At 42.2% G+C, this 25,441-nt stretch overlaps 3 protein-coding genes across 12 annotated transcripts in view; 2 read left to right on the top strand and 1 right to left on the bottom strand.

Moving 5' to 3' along the window:
* ADAT1 (adenosine deaminase tRNA specific 1) overlaps window positions 1–25,441 on the top strand; it is a 43,632-nt gene that overhangs the window by 10,354 nt on the left and 7,837 nt on the right. For 2 of the 10 annotated variants that reach the window (XM_007116518.4, XM_055079335.1), the window contains exons 9-11: window positions 7,811–7,897; window positions 9,465–10,146; window positions 12,417–12,702. In XM_007116518.4, the coding sequence (XP_007116580.1) occupies window positions 7,811–7,897; window positions 9,465–9,597 (220 nt within the window). In that variant the 3' untranslated portion in view covers window positions 9,598–10,146; window positions 12,417–12,702. Of the gene's footprint in view, window positions 1–6,366; window positions 6,939–7,033; window positions 7,117–7,810; window positions 7,904–8,806; window positions 9,286–9,464; window positions 10,147–12,416; window positions 12,703–25,441 lie in introns of those variants that run through there. The other 8 variants (XM_055079336.1, XM_055079339.1, XM_055079340.1 and 5 more) reach the window with 8 other exon arrangements.
* The window catches only part of GABARAPL2 (GABA type A receptor associated protein like 2), a 25,039-nt gene continuing 18,645 nt past the window's right edge, over window positions 19,048–25,441 (bottom strand). The window contains exon 4 of the mRNA XM_028478395.2: window positions 19,048–19,121. Within this exon, the coding sequence (XP_028334196.1) occupies window positions 19,067–19,121 (55 nt within the window). The 3' untranslated portion in view covers window positions 19,048–19,066. The remainder of the gene's footprint in view (window positions 19,122–25,441) is intronic.
* Window positions 19,200–20,536, top strand: LOC102993988 (growth hormone-inducible transmembrane protein-like). Its single transcript, XM_055079341.1, is given in 2 exon segments — window positions 19,200–19,872; window positions 19,874–20,536. Coding segments are annotated over 2 exon segments (1,038 nt in total). The 5' UTR covers window positions 19,200–19,293; the 3' UTR covers window positions 20,333–20,536.

The raw sequence follows: 25,441 nt of genomic DNA, 5'->3' as shown, positions 1-25,441 counted from the left end.
CGGGTTCTAGGCGTGCGGGCTTTGGTAGATGCAGCAGACGGGCTCAGTAGTGGCAGCAGGTGGGCCCTAGAGGGTGTGGGCTTCAGTAGTTGCAGCGCGCGGGCTCTAGGGCATGCGGGCTTCAGTAGTTTTGGCATGCGGGCTCAGTAGTTGTGGCTTGCCAGCTTAGTTGCTCCGCAGCATGTGGGATCTTCCCAGACCAGGAATCGAACCCGTGTCTCCTGTATTGGCAGATGGATTGTTAACTACTGCCCCACCAGGGAAGTCCTCCAGAACATTTTCATCACAATAAGAAACCCCGCGCCTATTAGCAGTCATTCCCCATCCTCTTCTCCAGCCCTTCGCATCCACAGATCTACTTTCTGTCTCTATGGATTTACCTATTCTAAACTTTTCACTACATGAAATCATACAATATGTGGTTTCTTTCACTTAGCATAGGTTTTCAAGGTTCATCCATGTTGTATCATGTATCACTCCTTCATTCCTGTTTTCCATTGTATGGATATGCCAGTTTTTTATCCCTTCATCCTTTGATGGGCATTTGGGTTATTTCACTTTTTGGCTATTATGAATAATAATTCTGCTCTGAACATTCATATACAAGCTTTTGGGTGGACATTTGTTTTCAACTCTCTTGGGTATACCTAGGAGTGGGATTGCTGGGTCATGGGATAACCTTATGTTTAACTTCTGAGGAACTGCCAAACTGTTTTACATAACAGCTGCACCATTTTAAACTTCCATCAGCAATGTATGAGTATTTCAGTTATCCTGCGTCCTTTCCAACACTTGTTATTGTCTGTCTTGTAATCATTTTAGTGGGTGCTAAGTTCTATTTCATTGTGGTTTTGATTTGCATTTCTCTAATAACTAATGATGCTGAGCATCTTTTCCTGTACTTATTAGCCATTTGTATATCTTCTTTAAAGAGATATCTGTTCAGATCTTTTGCCCTTTTTTTTTAATAAATTTACTTATTTATTTGGCTTTGTTGGGTCTTCGTTGCTGTGCGCGGGCTTTCTCTAGTTGCGGTGAGCGAGGGCTACTCTTCGTTGCGGTGTCCCTGCATCGGCAGGCGGACTCTCAACCACTGCGCCACCAGGGAAGCCCTTTTGCCCGTTTTTTAAATTGGTTTATTTGTCTTTTCATTGTTGATTTGAGAGATTTCTTTATATATTCTTGATATGAGTCTTTTATCAGATATATATTTCAGATAATTTCTCCAGTTCTGTGGATTGTCTTTTCAGTTTTTGAAAGTGTCCTTTAAAGCACAAAAATTTCAAATTTTAAGGAAGTCCATTTCATCTATTTTTGTATTTCGTGGTTTGTGCTTTTAGTATCATATGTCAGAAACCATTATCACAAAGATTTACCTTGTGTTTTCTTCTCATGGTTTTAGCTTTTATGTTTAGGACTTTGATCCATTTTGATTTAATTTTTTATAAGGTGTGAGGTAGGGATCCAACTTCATTCTTTTGCACGTGGATGTCCTTGTCTCAGCATCATTTCTTGGAAGGACTGTTCTTTTCCCTGGAAGATTTTGAAAGGAACACTTTCTTGCGCTTTACCACTAGAGATTCTGGTTTAGTGGGTCAAGGCTGGAACCCGAGAATCATTTATGAAGCTGCACAGTGATCAGACTGGCAAGAAGGATGCCATGAAAACAAGACTTTGTATCTTCAAATTGGCTTTTTTTTTTTTTTTTTTTTTTCCAAATTGGCTTTTATTGAAATGTGGAGCATGTGATCTGTTGGACATGAGACTTGGGTTTCATGCTTGTGTGTTTGGAGTTTCATGCATCTGCCTTATTGGTTCTTCTTTTGTTAACTGTTCATCTTGCCCCCTCTGCTTTTCCCTCCCAGTGAGCCACAGAGGGTCTGCTATAACACGAGGGTGGGTGGGGCTATGGGGTAGCAGCCTCCCCACCAAAGGCATTTCCATCTGTCTGGATTGAGCTGCCTCTGAGTGACTGTTGTAGGACTCCCACAATTTACAGGTAGTTCTTTTCATTCTAAGTGGCTTTTCCATTTCTTTATTACACCCTTATAAAAAGTTGTATTGTAATTAAAGTTCACAGGTGGATTTGTTTCTTTTCTTTTTGACATGCTTATTTGTCTCCCTCAATGGAAACAATAATAACTTACATGTTTTTAGACTTAAAAAAAAAGTTTTTTTCTTCACAGACACTAAGCAGGGTTCAAATGGCCTATACAGCAGACCCAGCCTGCCTCTTGGTGGCCTAAGCTGTTGAATTGAGTAGTATTTACAAAATTGTTAGGGGTAGAGATTTTTTAACCAGTTTTTTCTCAAGGGCCTCCCTGCTTCAGGCCATTGTCTGCATCTCTCCGGGGACCAGCAGTTAACCACAGGCCATGATGTGTGAGCAGAGCAGGTCACAAGGGACAGGGACCACTTCCTGCTGAGCTCTGCCTTTGCTGTAAGTGACAGGCTAGCCGCAACCCATACTGACCCCACCCACCTGCCTGTGGCTTCAGTTTGCTGCTTTGCTCAAGTCTAAATGCTCTTCACTGTGAACCTATACCATCTTTTACCTTAAAAGCTTTCCTTACAACTGCTTTCTGGCTCAAAATTACCATCTTTTCTCCAGATTCCTAAAGTGCTTTTTTCCAGTTTGTCCCAATATGTCAGTGTTTTATGTGTGATTGGGAGTGCCCCGTGTTCTCACCCTGGCTCTGTCTCCAGTTGTCAGGTGACTTTGGACAAGTCCAGTAGCTCTCTGGGCCTCAGTGTGTTCATATCTGTAAAACAGGGATATTGGAGTAGATGATCTGAGGTCTCTGACATGTTGTGGATGTCTCTCCATTTAGAACGCAGCCTCCATATACAGGAGGAAGTTCATGGTGGAAAGAGCAGAAGCTTTGCAGTTCAAGAGACTGATGTTTAATTCCTGGCTCCCTTTCCCCCCAGGTGTGTGAACTTGGGCAAGTTAGTTTACCTCTCTGGGCCTCAACTTCCCCAACAATAAAGCAAGGGTAACTCATAGTATCTGTCACACGGGAATGTTGTGAAAATTGAATGAGAGAGAGTGCCTCTAACATGGTACAGGGCTTGCAGTAGACATCTTGTTAAGATAGATTTCTTCTTCAGTCATCAAATGAAGCTGCACATTATGTTTGAAAGGGCCAAAGTTACTTTAATTTTAAAGACCAACAGCTGCTGGGGAAAGTGGGTTTTCTCACTTCTCATTCCTGAGTGCTATCCTGGAACCACCTTTTTTAGAATGATCTGGAGTATGAACTCAAGACTGGGATGTTAGAAACATTGAAAATACTAGTGCAACACTCAAAGGTAATATTTTATTTTAAGTCTTTGTGTTTATTGCAAACAATGAGATAATAACAGGAATCAGATAAAGGACCCTCATTTTCAAGAAGCTTAATTTTACCTTTTGCCCTAAAGTGGAAAATCCTTTTAAATTCTCTTTGCCCTGAAGAGGCATATTCTCTTCCCTTCCCAGATGAGCTACCAGAGCATCCTGGAGAGATCATTACATGGCTCATTGGATTATAAAAGAGAAGGGTAAGAGATTTAAAAAAACAAAACAAAACAAAATAACTAAGCGTGTCTAAGTATGTTAGAATAAAGATAGGGCTAGGTTGAAATGTGAATGTGTAATCTTTAAAAAATTATGTATGTATAGCTTTCCTAGCTCTTTGATACACCAACCAGTAGTGTTAACCAGCTCACCAGGAAGACTAATATCTAAGAATGTAATCCTCGCTGTTAAAAGGAACTAGGGCTCATTGGAGCATAGCAGCTAGCAGCCACCAAGATTATTTTGCTCCACAGATGACATCAGTGGTTGTTATTGGGTGGGCCTCCTTGACAGAGGAATTACTATTATGGTCACTCTGTTCTGCTGTTGAACAAGTCTTGAGAAAGGTCTTACTTCTCTGGAGGGAGATATAACACCTTAACATTACTCATGAGGTGACTTAGACCAAAAGCATTCATAAGAGAAGGTGCCATTTGCTCTTCCAGAGGGAAGAATGTTGAAAACATTTTACAGATCTGGTCTCAAGAAGCTGTTAAGCTCTCTGTCACTGATGGCTTTTCACAGTGACACTGGAGGCCTTGACATTTCTCCCAGTGTTGGTGGTAAATAGAATCCAGTTTGCAGCCTTCCAGTGAGGTTTAAGTGTTGTGTTTCTTTAATGAACCTTGAGTGGATCCCATCTCCAAACTACAGATCATGGCATGGTTGATTACTAAGGCCTTGACATATTTCATTAATGCTCTGTAATAATATAGCCAAATTTTCTCTCATAGTTGTACATCGGTAGCCCCTGGGTTATAGCAAAGTCTCATGGGCTCACCTATCAGTATTTCAAAGGGAAATGTGAGCATCCCGGGCAAGATATTAGTTTATTTTTTGATGTTCCTCTTTTGCTGATTCTGAGTGATGTGGACAGTGGAAATGTTGAGTCTGTAAGACTCTCTGGACTTCTTGAGCAATAAAATTTGTGGTCATGTCACCAAAAATGGTTTCAGAGTCTTAAATCTGGAGATGAAATCTTTGATTCTAAGTAACAGTGAACATATCAACTTATCTACCTGAAGACATACATACAATAAAACATAAATAATGTTTGTTTTCAGCTGGGTAAAACCAATCTTGATATAGTGCTAGTTGTCTGAAGAGAAAAAAATTCTTCTAAGTCTCCCTTTTTTGAGGGTCATGGCCTCCTGGCTTTACTCTTAATATGTGTCTATTAGCTATAAACTTCATTCTCTCTCTTTTTATGCTTAGGCCTAGAAAGCAGAGGGAGCTGCCAGAGAGCCTCGTTCCTTTGTCCTGTATGAGATTTTCCAGGACCGTCACTTCCCTGCTCCAATATATAGAATAATTTCTCTTCAAATTGCCCTGGTTCTTTTACAGGAGAAGAACATCGGCACCTAAACTCTATGTTCGAAGCATGCATGTTCAATTGTTTCTTACAAGTCCTTGAGGTGTTAGCTTAATATAAGTAGTTGGTACACCAGTGAATGAGCTAGACAAAATATTATGTAAAGCTGTAAGGCTTGGCTAAAAGTAATTTCTTAATTGTCTAATCAGTCAGTATGAATTAGTATTATTCACACTTAAACTACTAGATGAATAAAAGATTTAACATTACATTTGCCTTTGGTGACCACCCTTTGGATATATTTTCACTAATATTGAACAGTCAGATTATTTTCTTCTTGAGTAATAATTTTCAGTTCTAATGCAGTCATATAAACACTTGCACAGTATTTTAGTTCTATAAGTTCATTTTCAGTTCAAGGGGATTGATATTTAAACCTGACAGTTCTTACTTAGTGGCAGCTTTAGCTACAACTCCTTATTAGCTCTACCAGGCCACTTTATTAATTGAGTGGAAAAAAAATATGAGAAATATCATTTCTCTAACATCTTTCTAGTCCACCTGCAATGACCCAATACATAGTATGTATAAAAGGCGCTCATATACAATACAAGCTCCCTGTCAGAGAAACTCATTTTATTTTCTACTCTTTATAGAAAAAGAAACTGTAGTAATTTTATTGAAATCTACATGTTTTAAGTGAACACATATCAAATGTAGAATATCTGTAGGTATCTGTATTATATAGAATATCTGTATTTTATATATATGTATATATATATCTGTTTCTGGGCATTCTGTTCTGTTCCATTGGTTTGTTTTTCCCTGCACCAAAACCATACTCTTAATAACTGTAGTTTTATAATAAGATGATATCTGTTAGGGAAAGTCCTCTTCCCTTGTCTTTCAAGAGTGTCTTGGCTTTTCTTAGACTTTTAAATTTAAAGTTCAGTTTGGGGAGAATTGACATTTTTCATTGTTAAGTCTTCAAACCAGGAATAGGGTGTATATCTTTCTATATAATGGTGGTGCCAAATTGGCAGTTGTGCCCCAAATTTAAAACAAGCAGTTTTGAATGTTCACTTATTTAGGTCTTCTTACATATATTTCAGTAAAGTTTTATGATTTTCTTCACATAAATTTTCACATCTTATATTAGATTTATTTCTTGAATGATGTATTAGTTATCTGTTGCTGTGTAACAAATTACACCCCATCCCCCCAAAAAAACCCTAGTGACTTAAAAAAACAATTAACATTTCTTATTTCACAGTCTCTGTGCGTCAGGAATTTGGGAGGAGCTTAGCTGGATAATTCTGACTCAGGGACTTATGAGGTTGCAATCCATTATGTCAGCCAAAACTACAGTCATCAAAGGCTTGACTGGGGCTGGAGGATCCAGTTTCAGAATGGCTCACTCGTGTGGCTGCAAGGTCAGTCAGTGCTGGCTGTTGGCAGGAGGCCTCAGTTCCTCTCACTTTGGGTCTCTCCATAGTGCTACAAGTATTCATCTTTACAACATGATGGCCGGTTTCTCCCCAGAGCAAGCAATCCAAGAGAGCAAGGCAGAAGCCACAGAGTCTTTTGTGAGTAGCCTCAGAAGTCACACTCCAACCCAATCTCCTAATGGTTATTCAGATAACCCCTGTTCATTGTGGGGCGGGATTGCATAATGGCATGAATTCCAGGAGGTAAGAATCACCATTCAGAGATTGGCTACCACAGATGCTGTTTTAAGTAATTTCCTTTCATTTCATTTTCTGATCATTGCTACTGCAATCAACTTTTTTGTTGTTGTTTATTTCTCTCTTACAATTAATGTTTGTATCCAGCAACCTTGCTAACTCTTATTATTCTACTAATGTATCTGGGCATTCTTTCGGAATTTTTGAACATAGTCTATCTTTTGCAAATAGTATTTCCTTTCCAAACCTCCACTCCTTTTATTGTTTTTTCTTGACTTATTGTGCTGACCAGAACTGACAATATCACAATCATCTACGAATAATGACTTTGTTTTTTTGCTTTTCAATCTTTATTCCTTTTATTTCTTGTCTTACTGGCCAGACCTTCTGTATAATGTTGGATAAAAGCAATGATAGCCAGTATCCTTGTATTATTCCTGAATTTTTTTTTTCTTGGCCACGCCGTGTGGCATGCAGGATCTTAGTTCCCCAACCAGGGATGGAACCTGTGCCCCCTGCAGTGCAAGCGCAGAGTCTTAACCACTGGACCATCAGGGAAGTCCCAAAGCTTTGTAAGCATTGTTACCCAAGGGGCCAGCTCCCTTGAAAGGAGGTAGCCAAACATAGCTGATGGGTATCCTTGGGGGCAAAATTTAGTAATTCCCTTTGTCTTTACCCCATTTCAGCCTGTCACCTTGATGATTTCACTGCTGATAACACTTCTTGAGAGTTTTGGGTTTTTTTGTTTGTTTTTTTGTTTGTTTGCGGTTTTTTTGGCTGCGTTGGGTGTTTGTTGCTGCACGTGGGCTTTCTCTGGTTGCAGTGAACGGGGGCTACTCTTTGTTGCGGTACGCAGGCTTCTCATTGAGGTGGATTCTCTTGTTGTGGAGCACAGGCTCTAGGCACACAGGCTTCAGTAGTTGTGGCACGCGGGCCTAGTTGGTCCGCGGCATGTGGGATCTTCCCGGACCAGGAATGGAACCCGTGTCCCCTGCACTGGCAGGCAGATTCTTAATCACTGCACCACCCGGGAAGTCCCTGATAACATTTCTTAAGATGAGAATCATTTTTGTCCCTCAACCTAATCAGACTCTTGGGTCTGGACTTTTCTTGTTGCCAAGTGCAAGAAGGTGAAAATGGGGGCTCAGGACATTCAGACCTAAAAAGATACCATGTGAAGCCCAGTATCTTTGATAGGGTCCTGGTACGTAGTAAACACTTAATAAATCTTCTTGGTCTTCTTTTTCCAAACAGATCCCGAATCAGCAAAGTAGAGCTCTTTAGGTCATTCCAGAAGCTGCTAAGCAGTATTTCAGAGGACAAGTGGCCAGACTCCCTCAGGTGATGCCATTGACCTATGTTATTTCATATTTAGGAAGACTTCTGGTTTAATTCTGCTTATGGATGGCAGGAAGCTTTGGCAGGAATGGTGGTTCGGTAGACCAGTGGGTACTTATTACTAACCACATGCTCTTCAATCCCCATGGCCCCATTTGCAGATATGTGTATGACCTGAGCTGTTGCAGATGGGTAGTTGGTAATACAGAGTCACACGAGCCTAAGGGTAGAAATGGGGCCTGGGCCATTACAGGCCCTCCTCTAGTTCCACCTCCAGATGGAGAGCATTGTGGAAATGTGAGTGCTTGGGGAGCAATAGATTCTGTTGGGAATATCATTCTCTTCTCTTTTTCTTTTGTTCACGTCACTGCTTGTGAACAGAAGAATTGAACAGGAAGTGTTGATTCTCAGGAGGGGCTGTTAAAAGAAGGGGTTGTTACACATGCTGATGCTGGCCCAGGCTGAAAGTCGCTCAAAGTTCGGGGGTCTGGGGGAAGGAGAGAAGCATAACTAATATTTGGTCAAATTAGCAGGCATGTTGTTGAGATTTTGTCAGTGGGTACAAACAGTTCAGCTAATCATTATGAGACAAAGAATGGGCTCTGTGTCTGGCCCTGTTAGAGGTAAACCAGGGGGGGCATTCATGAGTCTGTCTAAGCCATGAAGAAGAGTCGTTTTTTGCAGTCAGCCACTTCCCACAACACAGAAGTGTGGGAGGGAGATTTCTTAACCATAGCTTGTTTGGGGAACTGAGGGCTCAGGTAAAGTTAACATTGTCATGTGTGTGGTTCCCAACCATTAACCACCAAAAAGCTATGGGAAATTGATCAAACAACTAAAATCAGTGTTTGCTACAGTTAGCAACTTTAATCTCTGCTGAAGTGAGTGAAGAAACAACTTGGGTCTCCTCAGATCTTGGCAAAGAACGAAAGAGTAGAAGCAGGATAAAACCTGAATCAATGAGACATGAGGCTCAGTTTCTTCAGCTATGAGATGGCAAGGACGGAGCTCAAGGCCGGGGCTGGATCGAGAAGAGGGCTCAGAGGAGCCTGACTCAAGTTTGATCAAAGGAAAGAATCTTTGTCACAAGAAAATCTTTTTATCTGGGTGTGAGTATTATAGATATTATTCAGCACGTCAGCCATTCTTCAGCAGTCAGACACTAAGGGATTTGGGAAGGGGTGTTGGCTGGCAGTACATAGGAGATGGAAAGAGCTTTGGGAAAATGCAGTTGAGAAATTTCTAACAGCTAGATCCTAATGGTGGAAATTATAGACACACAGAAAATTTTAAACCAAGTAGTAGATACAGTTATTCTTGTTTTATCTGATTCCACCAGGACCAGACAAAACTAGCATTCTGTTTATTCTTACCCGTTTTAATCCATGCTGTTTTCTAGTGAATTCCCTACAAAGAAGGTAAGAGTCAGCATAGGACAGCATAACAAAATCCTCCTGTTTCCTAAGTCTCTTGTAATAAATCTGTCCAGCCTATTGCTGAGGTGTCTTGCTGGCCACAGTGGTGAGCTGTCCAGTGAGAACCTGTGTGCTTGGTGGTGTGTGTGCATTAGGGTGCAGAAGCTAGTGACGTACCATGAGTACAAGGAGGCCGCATCCACTTACCAGCAGGCCTGGAGCGCACTCCGGAAGCAGGCGTTTGGATCCTGGATCAGAAACCCACCGGATTATCAACAATTTAAATGAGCAGAGTTTACTGGCAGGGTGTTTTCCATTCATTCATTCTGGACTGCCTTCTTCCTACATGCTGGATAAGCCTTAGCTTTTCTTGTGGCTGATCAGGAAAAAAAAGACTGCCATCTACCAGAGCAAAATATCCTTCTGTGTGAGATGGATGGAATTCTGGACATGGAACAATCTATACTTGACTGAAGTAGCTCACTGCTAAAACAGCATCTTGCTAATGACCTTGGTATGTGTCCTGTGTTTTATTGCTTCTTTAAGAATAAGAATTTGGAATGTGATGCTTTAAAAGTACTCTGCAATAGCTCCATTTTGTGTGTTCCTACATTGATTCGGCAAGTACTTATTGGGCTGAGATGATGTTTGAATCTCTGCAAGTTTTAGAGTTTCGCCTGTCATAGTGGACATGTATTTTGTATATCCAGCCTTTTTTCCTTTGGAGAACCACCCTTTCCTGCATTACCCATGCTTGGATGAAGTGAACTTTACTCCTTGGCTCCAGGAATGTGAGCCAGCCCTGAACAGTCCTGGAACTAGTGCCAGAGTGATCAGGTAAGATTCTCTCTCCTCTTGTATCGGGAACTATAAACGCCACGTAATCTTGGGATTGCCTGTGGCTGCCTTTGCCTACTACGTAGAGACAGCCAGCTTGAGAACAAAGGCAATGAAGGAAACAGCTGAGAGAATCAGAGCTCTCGTGACCTTGTCTGGATGCCTGAAACTAGTGCCTACTCTGGACTTCAATTATGTGAGATAAATTCCTATTGTTTTGAGTAAGCCTGTTTGAGACCATTTTCCTATGACTTTCAATGGAAAGAGTTCTGTCTAAAAGGCCAAAAGTCCCTATAGTAATTCAGCAGCAGAGCTAGCAATCAATGCTGTTTTTACTAACAACTAATGTTTAACTTTCAACCTCTTCACACTCTAATTTATTGACTAAAAGTGGAAGTTCTCCATGTTGGGATTACTCAAGGTCATTGTTGGTTCTTCAGTATTTCCTTATACCTTTAAATATTTTAAATAACAGCTTTATTGACATATAATTCACATACCATAAAATTCGCCCATTTAAAGTGTACAGTTTGATGGGTTTTAGTATATTCACAAAGGTGTGCAAACATCACCACGATCAATTTTAGAACATTTTTGTTCTCATCTGGGGGAGGCGGGGGGATGCTGTTTGACCCAGTACAGTATCCATTAGCAGCCGCTCCTCATTTCCTCTCAACCCCCTTAGCTCCAGGGCAAACAGTGATCTACTTTGTGTCTCTATGGATTTGCCTGTTTTGAACATTTCATATAATGGAATCATACAACATGTGGTCTTTTGTGACTGGCTTCTTTCACTTAACATGATGTTTTAAGATTCATGATGTTATAACGTGAATTGGTAGCATGAGTCAGTACTTTATTCCTTTTTATGGAATAAAAATAATATTCAGTTCTATGGATATACCACATTTTGTTTATCTAATCATCAACTGATGGACATTTAGGTTGTTTCCACTTTTTGGCTGTTGTGAATAGTGCTGCTATAATCATTCATATACAAGTTTGCATGTGAACATATGTTCTTAATTTTTTTTTATTACAGAAGTAATATGTAAGTTTTTCTTTTTCTTTTAAATTTACCATTGTAACTTTTTTTTTTTTTTGGCTGTGCCGTGCGGCTTGTGGGATATTAGTTCCCCAACCAGGGATTGAACCCGGGCCACAGCAGTGAAATCACCAAGTCCTAACCACTGGACCACCAGGGAATTCCCCCTAAGTTTTTCATAACAAGTTATCCTTGAACTTTTTTCTATAAGGAATCCTTTTAGATAGCAGGAAAGAAAGACAAAAACATCACTACCTGTAGGCCAGACCCCTACCATATGCTGCTTTAATCAGAGAGATCCTTTTGCCTGACCCCAAATCCTATGATATGAGAGCAGTTAAGATACCTCGATTGGCAGAAGCTTTTATCCACAGAAAATTATGCATCTCTCTCTCTCATGAGATTCTTTTTTTTTAAATATTTATTTATTTTGTCTGCACCAGTTCTTAGTTGCAGCATGTGGGATCTTCGCTGCGGTATACGGACTTCTTATTTGCAGCATGCAGACTCTTAGTTGCGGCATGAGGACTTCTTGGTTGCGGCATGCGAACTCTTAGTTGCGGCATGCATGTGGGATCTAGTTCCCCGACCAGGGATCGAACCCAGCCTCCATTCATGGGGAGCGTGGAGTCTTACCCACTGGACCACCAGGAAAGTCCCAAGATTCTATTTTAAAGGATAAAGGTTTATATGAGAATGTACATAATGTCTTTTTATTCCTAAATTTTATAGTGTTCATCACATGTGCACCCAGAAAACTAAATATTAAAAACACCCCTGAATTTATGCTTCAGAACAGAGACTGGGAAAACCCTGAAAGATAGAGACCAGAGGCAGCTTCACCTTGGACTCTGCCTGTTTTCTCAAGAGCTAAAAGGGGAGCTTAGACAGCCAACTTGCTACATTTTGCTTTAATCTCTTAAAACCCAAGTTTAGGGACTTCCCTGGCAGTCCAGTGGTTGGGACTCCGTGCTTCCACTGCAGGGGGCGTGGGTTCAGTCCATGGTCGGGGAACTAGATCCCACATGCCACGCGGTGCTGCCAAAAAAAACCACCCCAAAAACAAAACCAAACAAAACAAAAACCCAAGTTTAGAATCTCACCTATGCCTTAAAATCACATCTCTGCAATATTGGCAGGTTCTCGGACTTCATACATTTAGATCATGTGTTTTTACTGATAACTGCTTCCAATTTTTAAGTACCTTTTTAAACACTTGTTATAGGACTTCCCTGGTGGCGCAGTGGTTAAGAATCCGCCTGCCAATGCAGGGGATGTGGGTTCTATCCCTGGTCTGGGAAGATCCCCCATGCCACGGAACAACTAAGCCCATGCGCCACAACTACTGAGCCTGTGCTCTAGAGCCTACGAGCCACAACTATTGAGCCCACGTGCCACAACTACTGAAGCCCCCACAATGAGAAGCCCGCTAACTGCAACGAAGAGTAGCCCCTGCTCGCTGCAACAAGAGAAAGCCTGTGCGCAGCAACGAAGACCCAACGCAGCCAAAAGTAAATAAATAAATTTATAAAAACTTGTTATGGAAATTTTTAAATAGACAAAAAATAGAATAGCACAGTGGGCCTCCATGTACCCATCACCCAGACTTAACAATCATCGGCTTTATGCTGTTGTTATCTAATCTGTTCCCCCCTCCCCTCCAATTTTGTTTTTCTTGGAATATTTTAAAGTGAATTCTAACCATCATATTCTACCCAACAAAATTAACAATCATTCCTTAATATCTATTATGCAGGCTGTGTTTTATTTCCCCTGTTGTCTCAAAAATGTCTTCTGACTATTGTTTTGTTCAAATTAGAATCCAAACAATGTCCACACAATGCATTGGATTGAGGTGTCTTTTTCTCACTAAATCTGTAGCAGTTCACTCTCCTTTTTATGTGCTTAACAAATGGGTTATTTGTCCTGTAGACTGTCCCCCATCTAGGATTTGGCTGCTTATTTCCTCCAGTGTTGATAGCAGGTTCCTCTCTCCCTCATATTTCCTATAAATTTGTGGTTACATGGAGAGGCTTGATTACATTCAGGTTCAGTTCTGTTCAGGTGGTTCTGCACAACATAGCGTTGTCCCGCTTTCAGTGATTAATCAGTGGGTTCAGTGGTATCAGCCTGATCTATCCCATCACCCTTTTACAGAATGGTTCTAGCAACTGTGTCACGAGGTCCCCAAGACTACCCTTAGGTTGATTCACTAGACAGACTCACAAAACTCAGAAAAACTGTTACACTCATAGTTACCATTTATTACAGTGAAAGTCAGCAAAGGGAAAGGCACATGGGTGAAGTCCAGGAGACAGTCTGCACAAGCTTCTAGTTGTCCTCTCTCTGCTAACCTTGTGTCTCTGATGCTTTGACATCTTTGCCTTGCTGACCCTGGAGAGACTGCCCCTCCCAGGGATAGCCAGTTTCTAGGGATAGTTAAAGATTCATCTCTGAGTACACCTTTTGTACGTAAACCAACCAATCCAGAGCCCATACCCCAACCACCTCCTTTCTGGGGCTCTCACATTCTGGGCCACTATCCACCTGCCCTAATCACCCCAGGGCCAGGCACCAGAAAACCAGGGGCAGTGACTGTGCCTCAGAGTCTACTGAAATTTGTCAAACCAGCCATTCCCAAGCCTGTTTACCCTGCCCGTCCCGTCCCTTTCCCTTCACAATAATGGCTCTTGCCCACATTTCCTCCTTCTTCCCTGTGCCTCCTGACCCACCCTGGTGTTTCCCCATGTGGCTCCTCCTGCTGTGTCATGCCCCCTCCTCCTATATTTTAGAACATTCTCCCAGGGCAGTCAATATTTAGTTTTTTGGGTGCACATGTGACAAACATAGCACTTAATTCTCGGGGCAACGATGTGTGACTGTATGTGCAAAATGTTGCCAATCAGGGAAGCTCACCTGAGCCTTGGGTGCTGACAACCTATGATGCACAGGACAACCCCCCACAACAAAGAATTATCCAGCCCAAAATGTCAGTTGTGCTGAGATTGAAAAACCAGATCTAGGGATTGTGAGGTTTTGGGGGTTTTTTTTTTTGTTTTTGGCTGTGCCTCGCGGCTTGCAGGATCTCAGTTCCCCAACTGGGGATTGAACCTGGGCCACAGCAGTGAAAGCCCCGAATCCTAACCACTAGACCACCAGGGAACTCCCAGATTGTGAATATTTTAAAGTCACTTGAAATAGTTCCTCTGTAGTTAGTGCTTCAAATCTATACAGTAAATTTTGTCTCCTTACGCTTTCAGTTTTTAGGGGGACTTTTTTAAAAATTATGTAAAATATTTAAAACAAGTTTTTTTTTTTTAAGGTACATTCAGAGAGGTCTTACATCCTTGTCTCCTCACCTCTGTTTCTTCCTGCCCCGAGCAGTAACCATTTTTATTAGTTGGTGGACATTGCATATTCTTTCTTTTTGAAATACTCTGTGAATAGCCTACATAGAATATTTTGTATTTTTGCCAATGTATATTTTGGATAGATTCTTAGAGGTGGGATTCACTGTGTCAAAGGGTAAATGAACATATAATTTTTCTTTATTGAAATATGTCTTCAAAATTCTGTTTCTAAATACAATGAAGTGCAAAAAAAAATAGCAAAATGTAGGACAGCATTATAACATTCCATTTCTACAAAAAAGAAGGATGAAAGGTATATATCTATGTTTTGCTAAACTAGCTCTGAAGAGACGCACAGGAAACCAGTAACACAGGGCCTATGGGGTGGGAAAGGGAATGGCTGGGGCCTTGGAGTGGGAGGGAGACTTTTCTTATTTTTAAAATTTTGAACCATGTTAATATAGTACCTATTTTTTAAAGTAAATTTTAGAAAATGAAAAAAAATAGAAAAAGTTTAAAATATCAATAGTTTTAAACTGTAGAAACACCGCAACATACTCAGAAGTGACACTGCATAGGGGAGAGGGAGTCAACGTGCTTTAGGCAACTAATTCCGCAGAATTCTGTCTTTACTAACAAAATGTCTTCTGCAATTTGGCTCTTTCAGAGAAGTTTACATTTTCAGCATTGCCTCCTCTTTATTCTGTGTTCACAAGTGGGTTCCAATGTTATGACTATGTGTGCATAATTTTTATTCTCTTAGAATTTTTAAAAGTTGTCTTGATTTAAATAATTTTGTGTATATATTCCATTTAGTCATTTCTGCCTCAAAACATGGGGTTGAATGCTTTTTTTTATGGTGTTTTTTTGGTGCCAAGCATTAGCTCACTGTCTGGGGAGACAAGCTGATGTGGAGAAAATGATCCAGGCTGGCCGTCAGCGCTCCGCTTAAAAGAGAAGCAGGCCCCGTATGATTTGGTCGTGTCTGTGGCTGGTGGAAAGCTGCCTTCACCTGGACCTTGCCAACACTTTTTGGCCTTAAGACAATGTTCTGAGCAAGCCTTAGCCAAAGTTTTCCAGTTTCTAAAACCCAGATCCCTTGCTGACTAAATAGCTTAGGACAATGTTAGGTTTTTAACTGCCTCTGCCCTCCTGTAATGATGTCTGGGGAAGTCAGAGGAGCTGCGAAGAGGAATCCCACTGCAGCAGAAGGTTATCAAAACTAGGAAACAGCTTCCAGGTAGAAAGATAATGCATATGTGCTCACTTTCAAGGGCTCAGGCAATTCTTTCCATAGGAACAGAGGTAGCTACTCTGAAGGAGTGGTGGGATACAGAAAGAGCCAAGAAGGCAGATATTTTGGAGATAGCAACTTTATTTTCCAGAAGGTAGAGTTATTTTTATACCACATATTGAGGAATCATAGTTGGCCTTTACTTCTTATAAACGTGGATGCCTTTAACCCTAAATATGTCTGTGCTGGGGCTAAGGCTGACTTTCTGGAAGAATGTCTAGATGGATCCAAAACAAATCTTAAGTAGTATTTGCGGTCCAAAAGGGAGAGGAAAATTCTGCAAAGAGACATTTCAGGGCTTCAGGCAAATTCACATGCATTCAATTTTTATTTCTTAAAACTGGGGCCCCGAAACTTAATCAAAAGGGATGGAAGTCAGAGCAGGGGTTGTTGCTGGGTGCGGGAAGATGGGACAAGGGAGTTGAGTGGAAAAAGGCCCAAGGGAACTTTCTAGGATGATAGAAGCATTCCATGTTTCGACTGGAGTTTTGATCACGTGGGTATAAACATTCGTCAAAATTTATTAAGCTCTACACTTAAGATCTGTGCATTTTATTGTATGGAATTATGTCTCAGTATAAAAATGTTAAAACAACAACAACAACCACCAAAAACCCAGTCCTTATTAGTGACTTGGCATAGTAGAATAAACTTTGGTCTGGATATTCAAGTAATTATGTTCTAGTACCAACTCTGCCACTACTTCCTATGTAGATGTGGGGAAAGCATTTAATCTCTTCATTCTGTCACCCGACCTAGAAAATGAGGCCTCAGGATTAGGATGCTCAGTTTTTTTCAACTTGTATTAGGATTTCTCATAAAAATTCTTAACTGGGTAGATAATACAAAGAGAAATTTTCTCCAGGAAACTAAGCCCATTGATGCTGTGAGATATGTATGCCTTCAGTCATGTTGGTAACAAGGGAGGGATGGAAATAATTTTTGTCTTTGTAACCTGGGCTCTGGATTTTGGTGTGAATTTTTTGTCCTTCATCCCAGTGAGCTAGCAGGATGAGGAACCAGCTTTTAGAACTAACCATGTTCAGCACTGCTCTTCAGTCTCCAGATTCAGGAACTGTCTTGATGGGAAAAAGGCAAAGGCAGAAAGTTGCTCCAAGTGGGGACCCAGGCTGCCAAATGTTGGTCGCAAGCACATGTTCCCTGAACTTGGGCTTGGCTCCAGACGGAGAAGAGCTCACAATGGAAACAGTGATGGCTGTTTGCTCAGGCAGCCAAGAGAATGAAAAGCACATTGAAACCCAGCAGTGTCTCCATGGGGAGAGGCACGGTGGGCCCCTGGGTGGTGAAACCAACCTGACAACAGAGCAGGATCAGAGAGCCTATTCCCAGCATCTTTCTTCAGTTCAACAACAGACCTTTATGTGCAACCTCTCAGGAAATCTCTGAGAAATTAAACCGTGGGCCGTGCCACAACTACTGAAGCCCGCGTGCCTAGAGCCCGTGCTCCACAACAAAATAAGCCACTGCAATGAAAAGCCCTCGCACCGCAACAAAGAGTAGCCCCCGCTCTCCACAACTAGAGAAAGCCCGCGCACAGCAATGAAGAACCAACGCAGCCAAAAGTAAATAAATAAATAAAATAAATTAAAAAAAAAAAAAACCACGAAATTAAACTGGGGGCAACCCAAGCTTTGCCCAGCAATAGAGGCACCCTCAATCTAGTTTGCCCCAGTTTTAATTGAATTAGCTTCCATTAATTGAGAGAAAGCAAAGAGCTCTTCTCAATGTATGTTCCCTGTCCCTCCCCCCAAAGATTTCATCAACTTCCTTTTTTATTGCTACTACTAGTGGACTCTTTTGACCTCTAGTGAGTACCTTTTCAGTTGGTACTTTCATGCTGTACTTTTCCTCATTTCCCCAGTGGTATGTGAATGCCCTCCTATCCCAGCACATCAGTAACTGCTGGGCTGAGAAAACAGCTGGCAGCAGGAGAAACCAGGATTCGGGGTGAGGGAGCAGGAGTACAGTCTCAACAGGTCCGGATGACGGGGTTCGCTCACCTGTGCCGACGCAGGCAGGTCGTGCAGCCCAGCTCTTTGCCTCTCCCATGAAAGATGAGGACCCGTGTGGGTTAGTATTTTGCTTACATATACTTTGGAAGAATTCTGTTCTACAATAAAGGATGGCACGTAAACTATGGTGCAAAGGTTGTAAGCCCAAATATATCCAGGAAGAGGAAACCTTCAAAAAGTAGGTGGCGTGAGTGACTTCCCTGGTGGTCCAGTGGGTAAGACTCCACGCTCCCAATGCAGGGGGCCCAGGTTCGATCCCTGGTGGGGAACTAGATCCAGCATGCATGCTGCAACTAAGAAGCCCACATGCCTCAACTAAGACCCAGTGCGGCCTAAATAAATGAATAGATAAATAAATTTTTTTTTTTCTTTTGTGGTACGCGGGCCTCTCACTGTTGTGGCCTCTCCCGTTGCGGAGCACAGGCCCCGGATGCGCAGGCTCAGCGGCCATGGCTCACGGGCCCAGCCGCTCCGCGGCATGTGGGATCTTCCCGGACCGGGGCACGAACCCGTGTCCCCTGCATCGGCAGGCGGATTCTCAACCACTGTGCCACCAGGGAAGCCCCCTAAACTGTTTAGATAATGTAGTTCCCCTGCACCGGCAGGCGGACGCGCAACCACTGCGCCACCAGGGAAACCCAAGAAAGTTATGTTTTTACATACATGTCTAGGGTCCACGTACAGACACAGGCCTTCAGCTTGTAACCTCTGGTCTAGCAGAACAAGGATGGACTTTGGCCATAGACTCGAGTTTGAATTGTGACTCCAGGTTGGACTGAGTGTGTGATCTTGGGTGGGTAAGTGCATTTTCAGAGCATCAGTATCCTCACCTTTGACATGAGGGCAACACCACCCCGGCAGTGGGGTTGTGGCGATGAGATGAGATACTGTTCAGCACAGGCGTGTGGAGGGCTGCCTACCGCGTGTGCAGTTCCTGCCTTGGTCTGTCACTGCCACTATAAGGTACTCGGCAGTTTACTGATCCTGATTTCCAGAACTTTTGCTAACAAACATTTTAAGAGGTCGTCCTTAGGAGAAGCGTGTTGGGCAGATGTTTGTGGAGCCCCTTGCTGCGCACCAGGCGTTTGCTTGCGTGCACCACCCCATCCCACATCTGGAAGCAGCAGCCTGTCTCCAGCAGCTAAGGAGGTGAGGAAGCAGAGCTGTTGATCACAGAGAAATATGTAGATCCTCCTACCTAACTCCGTGGCTTTGCCTTCCTGATGTCAACCACCAGGATTGTTTTTTTCTCCCTGAGGAAATAAAGATGAAAAGGGGAATTTAAAATCCACAATTGAGTAAGAGGTGGGCGGAGGGCGCGGGAGGTGGTAGTCATTGCGTTTCGCCGGCAGAAGGGGAACTGCGCACTTGAGTTGGCCAGGGACTGAGCATTTCAGATCTGCTTGGTAAACCTGGTGCACCACCATGCTGGCTGCAAGACTTGTGTGTCTCCGGACACTACCTTCCAGGGTTTTCCACCCAGCTTTCACCAAGGCCTCCCCTGTTGTGAAGAATTCCATCATGAAAAATCAATGGCTCTTAACACCCAGCAGGGAATATGCCACCAGGACAAGAATTGGAATTTGGCGTGGGAAAACTAGCCAAGAACTCAAGGAGGCAGCTTCGGAACCATCATTGGAAAAAATATTTAAAATTGATCAGATGGGAAGATGGTTTATTGCTGGAGGGGCTGCTGTTGGTCTTAGAGCTTTGTGCTACTATGGCTTGGGAATGTCTAATGAGATTGGAGCTATTGAAAAAGCTGTAATTTGGCCTCAGTACGTGAAGGATAGAATTCATACCACCTATATGTACTTAGCAGGAAGTATCGGCATAACAGCTTTGTCTGCCCTGGCAGGGAGCAGAACTCCTGCCCTCATGAACTTCATGAGGAGAGGCTCTTGGGTGACAATTGGTGCAACCTTTGCAGCCATGACTGGAGCTGGAATGCTGGCCCAGTCGATATCATATGACCAGAGCCCAGGCCCAAAGCATCTTGCTTGGTTTACTACATTCTGGTGTGATGGGTGCAGTGGTGGCTCCTCTGACGATATTAGGGGGGCCTCTTCTCATCACAGCTGCATGGTACACAGCTGGTATTGTGGGAGGCCTCTCCACTGTGGCCATATGTGCACCCAGTGAGAAGTTTTTGAACATGGGAGCACCCCTGGGCGTGGGCCTGGGTGTCGTCTTTGTGTCCTCACTAGGATCTATGTTTCTTCCACCTACCACTGTGGCTGGTGCCCCTCTGTACTCAGTGGCAATTTATGGTGGATTAGTTCTTTTCAGCATGTTTCTTCTGTATGATACACAGAAAGTAATCAAGCTTGCAGAAGTAGTACCACTGTATGGAGTTCAAAAATATGATCCCATCAATTCGATGCTGGGAATCTACATGGATATGTTAAACATATTTATGCGACTTGCCAGTATTCTAGCAACTGGAGGCAACAGAAAGAAATGAAGTGACTCAGCTTCTGACTTCCTTAATACATCAGATATCTGGCTTGTTTAATAGGGGCAGATATTCTTTAAATAGTTTGTGCAAGCAGCTTTCATTGAAGTTTAGAAGATAAGAACTTGCCAACATGTTTCAGGTGTTCCAGTAATGTGATGCTTCAGGTCTGCTTTTTCTTCTGGAGAAGAAATTCAGTAGTTCTCTTCCAAATAGCACACACATTTTCAATTCTTGTGTTTGAGTAATTCTAAAATGTTCAAATGAATATGAAAACCAAATTTTGTGTTGCAGGAATTTAAGTATTTTATCTATTTTTAAATTTATTCGGTTAAGTGAAATTTAGCAAACTTGTGTACCTGCATTTTTCATTTTGGATTGCAGAATATTAACAAGTAACGTCATAAGTGATGTAGGGGTTTGGTAAAGAGACCAGAGAGAAGTAAAGCGACACCTGCAGTCTTTCTTTGAATACTTAGAACTTAGCACTCGTGTAATTGCAATGAGCCAGTGAGGGGGTCTGGATGTTCGGAAACATGTTTGGAAACATGGCTGTACATCTGCTGAACTTATCAGAAGCACTGAGCAGAAAACAAAGACATAGGTAATTCTCCAGGCTCTCCTTAGGATATGGATGTGATCATGTTTGGCTTCTCATTGTTTGACACAATTAGGAGAGTCCACAATGCTAATCATGTGGAGAATTCCTGTTATATATATTATGTGTGTGTAAGTCTTACTTTTGAATTGTCTAGAACAAAACATCCTTAAAACACTCAGGAAAAAATATTCGAAGCATGAAAATTGTTGCATTTTTAAGTATACAAACAGTATGTGCATAGTTGCTGAATATTTTTGCAAATTTATTGAAATGTTTAAAAGAATACATGCTTGCCTTTCTTATCTCTTCAGGCTTTAAAGCTTTTATCAGAAAAGCCTATTCGTGGTTTACACTTGAGATTATGAAAGCAGTTTTCCCCCTCAGATTTAGTTTCTTGCATTTTCTCAGAGGAATCACTAAAAAAAGGAAGGAAAAGCGAGGCTTCTTTCATGAACTATATCAGTCAAAAATGTAATGGAGAAAATGCTTCACTAGAGTTTCCCCTAGCAGAATTTTCCTTCTCTCCTCTATAGACCATTATTTAACTCTCTTGTGCCATTTGTAAGTTTTTTGATACAGAAGAGTTATTTTTTGGAAGTTCTTACGAATGAAATGTGTATGATTATTGAGATAGTTGGTGTTTTGACAAATATTTACTACAGTAATCCATAAATAACTATTCTTCCCACCTCAAGTTACATAGGATGCCTATTTCTGAAATAATAAAGGTTCTAGCCAGAAAAAAATTTTAAAAATAAAAAAATAAAATCCCCAATTGTGCTTTCTAAAGCATTCTACCATTCAGCCTAATGAAGAGTGAGGCTTTTGAGAATAAGAACATTTACATTGCCTCCTTCTAAATTCTCCTTGAAAGAGATGCTTGGGCCCTCTTTGGAATTGGTGCCCTGGTGCAAATACCTGCCCCATGCCCTCTGTGTGGCTACAGTACATATTTCACGTATTTCAGCCACTGCTGTAACATTAAGATGCATTAGCACTTGTTAGGTAGGCTCTTAGTTCCAGGTGGACCTGTCATATATCTTCTGAAACCATCAGTATATCAGGCTTTGTGCTGTGCACCTGAAATACAAGGAGGGGGGTTAGTCCTCTTGTTACTCCTTGACTGATAGGGAAGGTGGGAAAGTGACTTTGCAGAGAACACAAGGATGGCCATGAGAGAGGTCTAATTCCCAACTTGGGAGAGGAAGGGGCACAGGAAGATCTCATAGGCCCAGGTATACTTGCTCAGAGGTGAAGGGGAAGCAAAGAGAAACTGGTGGCGCATACAGGGACAGCTTTGAGAGAAAGGTATTTCAGGTAGAGAATCAACGTATGCAAAGGCCAGAGATGACAGCACTGCGTGGCTGGGCTGGGGGAGTGTGGAAGGGGTTGGAGAGGCACTCCAGGCAAGTCGGTGAGGACTTTCAAGTCCTGCAAAGGAGAATGGTTTTATCCCAATGACTTGGCACTTAAAGGATTTTTGAGGAAAGGGTATTGGGATGGAAGTTGCATTTTAGCGATATCGCTCTCCTCTGTAACAAGGAGGATGGATTAGTCAGGGACGGGGATGGTGGCAGGGAGACCACAGTTGGGGGATTACTGTAATACTAAGAAGAGAAATGATGAGGCCCAGACGATAACAGTTTTAGGAGCCATTGGGAGGGAACTGACTTGAGAAATATGCAAAGGCTGGTGAGGCTGACTGGCTGATTGCGGTAGGGGATGAGGATGAGGGAGCACTGAGGATGGCTCTCAGGTTCCTGTGTGGCTGAGAGGAGGGAAGGGGGTGCTGTATATGAGTAAAGGGGATCCAGGAAGAGGAGCTGCCCCGGGATGGGGAGGGGGTCACTGTCAGTAGTTGCAGGCAGGGGACGATGAGCTCAGACAGTTGGGATTTCTGTGATACTGCGGGCCGAGGACCTAGAGGGGGCATTTGGAAGGACTGGCTTGGGGCTCAGGAGAGAGATGGACTGAGGATCAAGATTTTGGAGTCATCATTTATAGGAGGTCTTTAAAGACACGGGTTAGGATAAAACCATCCAAGGAGAATGTGTAGAGAATGAGAAGAAAAGGGGACCCTGGACTGAACCCTGGGGAACATGGAGAGTTCAGGAGTAGGTGGAGAAGCACAGGAAGGAGTGTGACCAAGAGGCCAGAGGAAAATCAGGGGAAAGGCAATTAGAGCTTCAAAGAGGGAGTAATCTGGAGTGTAGAATATATTAAAAGAAAGAGAGACAAAGAAGGTAAGAATTAAGAACCTCGTGGTTCCCCTCCAGCCCCTCAGCTGGGGGGACAAGGTTATTTTTGGTAACCTCAGCAAACGCAGGGTCAGAGAAGTAGAAGCTGGCCTCTCCTGGACTGAGGAGTGAAGGGGAGTGAGAAATTGGAGGCACCCGTGTGCTGTTCTTTGAGAAGGACCCAATCCCTGTTCTCACTGATGTAACTTTAAAAGTTATTTAATAGTTCGAACATAACAATAAAAAGAAATAACAGGGGCTTCCCTGGTGGCGCAGTGGTTGCGCGTCCGCCTGCCGATGCAGGGGAACCGGGTTCGCGCCCCGGTCTGGGAGGATCCCACATGCCGCGGAGCGGCTGGGCCCGTGAGCCATGGCCGCTGAGCCTGCGCGTCCGGAGCCTGTGCTCCGCAACGGGAGAGGCCACAACAGGGGGGGCCCCGCATACCACAAAAAAAAAAAGAAATAACAGCAGTAAATATTTTGCTATATTTGCTTCAGGTTTTTATTTTCTGGAGAAATACAACATGACTGGCTATATTTGAAACCCCACATTGACCATTCCCTGATACTGTTCCCCTCCTTCCATTAGGTAACCACCATCCTGAATTGCATGGTTATACTTTTTATTACATAACTTTATATCTGTGAGCAATACTTAGAATTGTTTTCCATGGTTTTTTTTTTTTTATTTAGGTGTTAGGGGTAGGAGTTTATTTATTTATTTTTGCTGTGTTGGGTCTTCGTTTCTGTGCGAGGGCTTTCTCTAGTTGTGGCAAGCGGGGGCCACTCTTCTTCGGGGCGCGCGGGCCTCTCACTGTCGCGGCCTCTCGTGTCGCTGAGCACAGGCTCCAGATGTGCAGGCTCAGTAGTTGTGGCTCACGGGCCTAGTTGCTCCGCGGCATATGGGAGCCTCCCAGACCAGGGCTCGAACCCATGTCCCCTGCATTAGCAGGCAGATTCTCAACCAGTGCGCCACCAGGGAAGCCCTGTTTTCCATGTTTTTAAACTTTATAGAAATGATATGCTGAATATACTTCTGCATCTTGCTTTTTTCATTCATCAGCACCATTTTGGAGATTTATTTATGTTAACATATGTAGTTCTAGTGCATTCATTTTAACTGCTGTATAGTATTCCTTTGTATGACTATACCACATATCATCCTTCCATTCTCCTGTTGCCGGACATTTAGTCGGTTTCCAATTCTTGGCTCATATAGACAAGGCTGCAGTGATCATTCTTGTACATGTCTCTTGTACATGGGTGGGGATATTTCTAGGATATATACCTAGACATGGAATTTGCTAGGTCATGGGTTATCTGCATCTTCAACTTTACTGAATATTGTCAGATTGCTTTGCAGTGTGATGGCGCCAATTTACACCCACAACAGCAGTTTATGAGGATTCCAGAGGTTTCATATCCTCCCTAACATTTTATATGTTGAAACTTTAGCCAATTTGATGAGTGTGAAAAGATAAACCAGAGTTTACTTTCCTTTGCATTTCATAAGGCCACCAACTGTATAGTGCAAGTCTGCATCTTTTAGTGTAGAGGTTGAACACTGCACGACCCTAGGCACCGTTCATATTGTAGTCTTTGTGAAAGGCACTCGATAGAGTTAGTGCATGTACAGCATATACAGTGGACTGGAGTGAAGTTAAGGATTCTTTGTCTTTGCCCATTGTTCTCTTGGGTTGTTTGTCTTATCGGAAGAGTTCTTTATTTATTTTGGATATTAATTCTTTTTTGGTTTATATCTGTTACAAACATTTTCATCCAATCTGCAGCTTCTATTAATTTTGTTTAAATAGTGTTTCATTCTTTAAAGTTATAAAGTTTTTTCAAATTCCATAATATATGTGGTCACCTTTTATTAAAGAGAGGTGGAGCTGATATTCCCATTTAATAAGACAAATCTTTTGTGATAGCAAAACAACTTTTCAGCATGCCCTCAGTAAAAATATTACTGAGGAATAATATTGAAATAAAAAACATAATTTTTAAAATTTTAATGTACTTAAATTTAACCTGTTTCTTTATTGTTTGTATTTTTGTAGCTTATCTTAAGAACTCCCTCCCAACTCTTTTTATTTTGAATTTTTATTTTATATTGGAGTGTAGTTAACAATGTTGTGTTAGTTTCAGGCGTACAGCAAAGTGTTTCAGTTATGATATATATACATGTATCTATTCTTTTTCAAATTCTTTTCCCATTTAGGTTATTACAGAATATTGAGCAGAGTTCCCTGTGCTATACAGTAGGTTCTTGTTGGTTAT

The sequence above is a fragment of the Physeter macrocephalus genome, chromosome 17 (assembly GCF_002837175.3).
Source record: "Physeter macrocephalus isolate SW-GA chromosome 17, ASM283717v5, whole genome shotgun sequence".
Classification (NCBI taxonomy): Eukaryota; Metazoa; Chordata; class Mammalia; order Artiodactyla; family Physeteridae; genus Physeter; species Physeter macrocephalus.
Note: the sequence above shows the minus strand (reverse complement) of the source record. Positions and strands in the feature narration are given on the sequence as shown.